The 4,162-nt window shown below is 41.0% G+C and overlaps 1 protein-coding gene across 1 annotated transcript; it reads left to right on the forward strand.

Annotated features, from left to right (window-relative positions):
* Positions 1-1,003: 1,003 nt before the first annotated feature.
* Positions 1,004-3,735, forward strand: LOC104958050 (chromodomain-helicase-DNA-binding protein 4-like; the record flags this gene model as incomplete). The annotated part of the gene is made up of 4 exons (XM_010785760.1): positions 1,004-1,141; positions 1,834-1,955; positions 2,796-2,969; positions 3,594-3,735. Coding segments are annotated over 4 exons (576 nt in total), but the record flags the coding sequence as incomplete, so codon positions are not given.
* Between the last annotated feature and the right edge of the window lie 427 nt (positions 3,736-4,162).

A 4,162-nucleotide genomic window follows, 5' to 3' on the forward strand; every position in this document is an offset into this window, starting at 1 on the left:
ATCTATGGATTTTTACAGCTAACGGCCACTAGGGGACCTCCTAAATCTATGGATTTTACAGGTTACAGTCCACCACCTTTAACTCTATGGGCTCTATGGCCGGTCCGCGCCCCCCACCTTTAAGCGGCGGGCTCCAGCAGGAAAAGCTGGAGGCCGGAAAAGAGTGAGACAGGTAGCGCGCAAAAGTAAAAGTGGAACCGAGAGTGGTACGAGAGACAGAACGAGAGCAAGATAGACAGACATTTACGAGAGCGAGACAGTTTGTCCCCGTACCACTGGTTGAAAACCACTGCTGTAGATCACTGCCGGTACGTGCGCTGGGAGCGCACCGTTTAAGTTTGAAAGTTGAAAAGTTTGTGTGTCTGAAACGCTATGTGATACAGTACAGTTTACACAGCACAGTACATGTTCTGTAGCTACTATTGCACTGCGGCTTATAGTCCAGTGCGGCTTATATATGTACACATCATTCAATTTAGCTGCTGCGGCTTATATTCAGGTGCGCCTTATAGTCCGAAAATTACGGTACCTGCCTCCTGCAAACTGTTAAAACAAATGCTTCAACTTGTACCATTTAGAATCTGTAAGTTTGAAATTGTCGTTTTTAACACTGTAGTTTACTATCTTAAGTTGGCGTGACGTTGAAGTCCTGCTGCTGTACTCGGCTGTAGTTCCTATATCTTAACGTTAGCATTTTGCTTCTGGCGATTAGATTTATGATTCGAAAATGATAAAAGTAGGTTTGACATGTGGAGATTATCCGGCTGAACAAAACGTGCATTTCTCATCCACAGACCTTATTTTTTACAGTATTCCAAAATCCTATGGAGAAATCCCATTTTGCTTTTTTTATCGAGGGAACTCATGCGCAGCTTACTTCCGGGTCGGCCTAAAAAATACGTCATCCCTGCACCACTCTATTGCAGTCTTAATAATGATGTATGTTGCTCTGTCCCGTGTTTCACAGCTGAACGCTTGTCCCCCTGTCTCTTGTGTTTTACAGAAAGATTCCACGGTGAAGTTCCACGTCCTGCTGACGTCCTACGAGCTGATCACCATCGACCAGGCCGTGCTGGGCTCCATCGAGTGGGCCTGCCTGGTGGTGGACGAGGCCCACCGGCTCAAAAACAACCAGTCCAAGGTAATACAAACACACAGCACTTATATTTAACTTTCCCTGTCAACATGTATATATTTAACTTTTTAGATAATACAAAAATAATTGCAGCCCTAATTTCAAATGCATATCTGATTTATATACATTTCAATTCAATGTGTTTATATTTCACATATATTTCACAACACCTGCATTGCTGCTGTGTTGCACATGATGATTATAACTCACTAATCAATCAAACTTTATTTATGTAGCACTTTTCAAACACAGAAGGTAACAACAAGGGCTTTCTAAACAGTAAACAATACAAAGCAAAATAAGAAAGTAATAAGAACTCTCTTCCTAGTTTATGAACAGAGCAACACATAACCCTGAGATCAATGGAAACACTGAACACCAACGGACGTCAATAAACACAGGACTCAATAAAGCATAATGTTATGTCACGTATTGTTACGTTATGTTACGCTACGTTACGTCTTGTTAGGTTACTTAATATTATGTTATGTCGCGTTATTTTACCCAACGCTGCGTAATGTTACGTTATTTTACGTTATGTTACATTTCAATTGAAAGCCAAATGTATGGGGTCTTGAGTTGAGTCTTAAAAGTATAAACATGCTGTGTCGCCCTCAGGTCTTCTGTATGTTGTTGAGTTTTATTATTACGTTTAATACCTAAAATTGAACGTATTTTTTCTCCCTGTCTTTTGTTAGTTCTTTCGCATCTTGAACAACTACCCTCTGCAACACAAGCTGCTGCTGACCGGCACTCCTCTGCAGAACAACCTGGAGGAGCTCTTCCACCTGCTCAACTTCCTGACCCCCGTCAGATTCAAGTCAGTACTCACACCTCCAGAGCATATATATATATATATGAGCTCATTTCGCTCCATTGGCTGCCCATACATTTTAGGATTCATTTCAAAATCCTTTTATTTACTTTTAAATCCCTAAATGGCATGGCCCCACCATATCTTTCTGAGCTGCTACACCCCTACACGCCCAACCGCCTTCTCAGGTCAGCTGATCAACTGCTCCTGAATGTGCCCAGAACCAGGTCTAAGCTCAGAGGGGACCCTCCTTCCTCTGTAGAGACTCCCACACTGTGGAACGATCTGCCCCTGCACATCAGACAGGCCGCCACACTGTCTGCTTTTAAATCGCTTCTGAAAACTCACCTCTTCTCCTTAGCGTATTGACATATTTTAGATTGTTGCTTTTAAATTGTCTAATGTTTTTACTTGTGGATGTTTTATGGTGTGTGAGCTATGCTGTGTGATGTTTTGTTTTGTTTATTTGACTGTGCAGCACTTTGGTCTGGAGGTTTAAAGTGCTTTACGGGAACTCCACCTTTCTCAAAGAATATGTACACTAACACTTGAACCTGAACACACACATGCACGTGTGCAATATGTGGTGTAATGTGTTTCGGGGCCATAACATAAAATACAACAGGATTGTACGGTTATGAATGCATTATAAGTTAGTTATGATGTAGTTCAAACAATATTGGATGATAGTCATTTTTGTGTGTGTTTTGGACTGAGATAAATCATGGGTCAACATTGACCCGCCAACACCATGAACGGTAACAGCTTTCGAACACAACACAAGGGTTAACTATGAGGACCCCCCTCCCCACCCTCCTGTATTCATGGGGTCATTTCTCTCCGCAGCAACCTGGAAGGCTTCCTGGAGGAGTTTGCAGACATCGCCAAAGAGGATCAGATCAAGAAGCTGCACGACATGCTGGGCCCTCACATGCTCCGCAGGCTGAAGGCCGACGTCTTCAAACACATGCCTTCAAAGACGGAGCTCATCGTGAGGGTGGAGCTCAGCCCTATGCAGAAGTACGTAAAGAGACGATGTGTAGTGATATATTCTAACAGGTGTTCAGTTACACACACATGAAAATCAAACCAGTCTATATGATGGCGTAAAACTTTTGTGCATTATCTGATGTATGAACATAGTTTTTAAAAAGTATTAACGTGTCGGAGAAGAATCGCTGAATATATTATTCTATACTTTCTGTGTGTGAACCTATTATAGAGACAAACTTGTGTATTGTGTAGCTTAAAATTAAACATTTAGAATATTGAGAAAATGTACTTAATGTTTTTCTTTACCAACAAATCGTCCATACCTCAAATATTAAAATTAGAATCATAAAAAATGTAAGGAAAAGCAGCAAATATTGACATTTGAGAATCAAGAAACATCGAAATATCCCACGTTTTGCCACGAAAAGATACTTATGATAAGTTAACTATTTATTCCTACAACACTTTGAATATTAATCTGTATTTTTAATCAAAATTACAACTTATTGAAGACTATGGATATGAATTCTCCTGCCTCTTAATTTCCGATACTATTGGATATAAAGTCTGAAATAAGTGTTTTTGACCTTTTCCTTTTGTCTAATCTATTCCCATTATCTTTTCATATTCTCATTGTTTTTCGTAATAAAGGAAGTACTACAAGTTCATCCTGACGCGTAACTTCGATGCTCTGAACACTCGAGGAGGAGGAAACCAGGTGTCTCTGCTCAACGTGGTGATGGACCTGAAGAAGTGCTGCAACCACCCCTACCTGTTTCCTACCGCCGCCATGGTAACATACATATCTCAAATAAATGACATCCTTTGTTTATATACGTTGCTGAATGCTCAGGATAGCAAAACAAACACTCATAGTAAATGTCCCCTATTATACTGTTTCTCATTAATATATTATAGGTCTCAGATATATACAAAACATGTCTCTGAAGTGTTTAGCTCCAAACACCAAACAGATAATTGCAGCATCCCATAATCCCCTCTGTTTCAGCCCTGTTTCAAAAGTGCTGATTCTCTGTCTGTTACTTTATGGCGCATTTCCACTGCAGGGCCTCACACGGCTTAGTACGGTATAGTTAGGCCCTGGTAGGCCAGGCTCACTTTATGCTGCGTTTCCATTACAGTTTAGTAGCTGGGGTAGTAACTATAGTAACGCAGTGTAGGCGGAGCCGTGGCGTCATCTTCAATGCGAACCACAAAAC

Source organism: Notothenia coriiceps, unplaced genomic scaffold, assembly GCF_000735185.1.
Source record: "Notothenia coriiceps isolate Sejong01 unplaced genomic scaffold, NC01 NC01_scaffold00000935, whole genome shotgun sequence".
In the NCBI taxonomy this organism is placed as follows: Eukaryota; Metazoa; Chordata; class Actinopteri; order Perciformes; family Nototheniidae; genus Notothenia; species Notothenia coriiceps.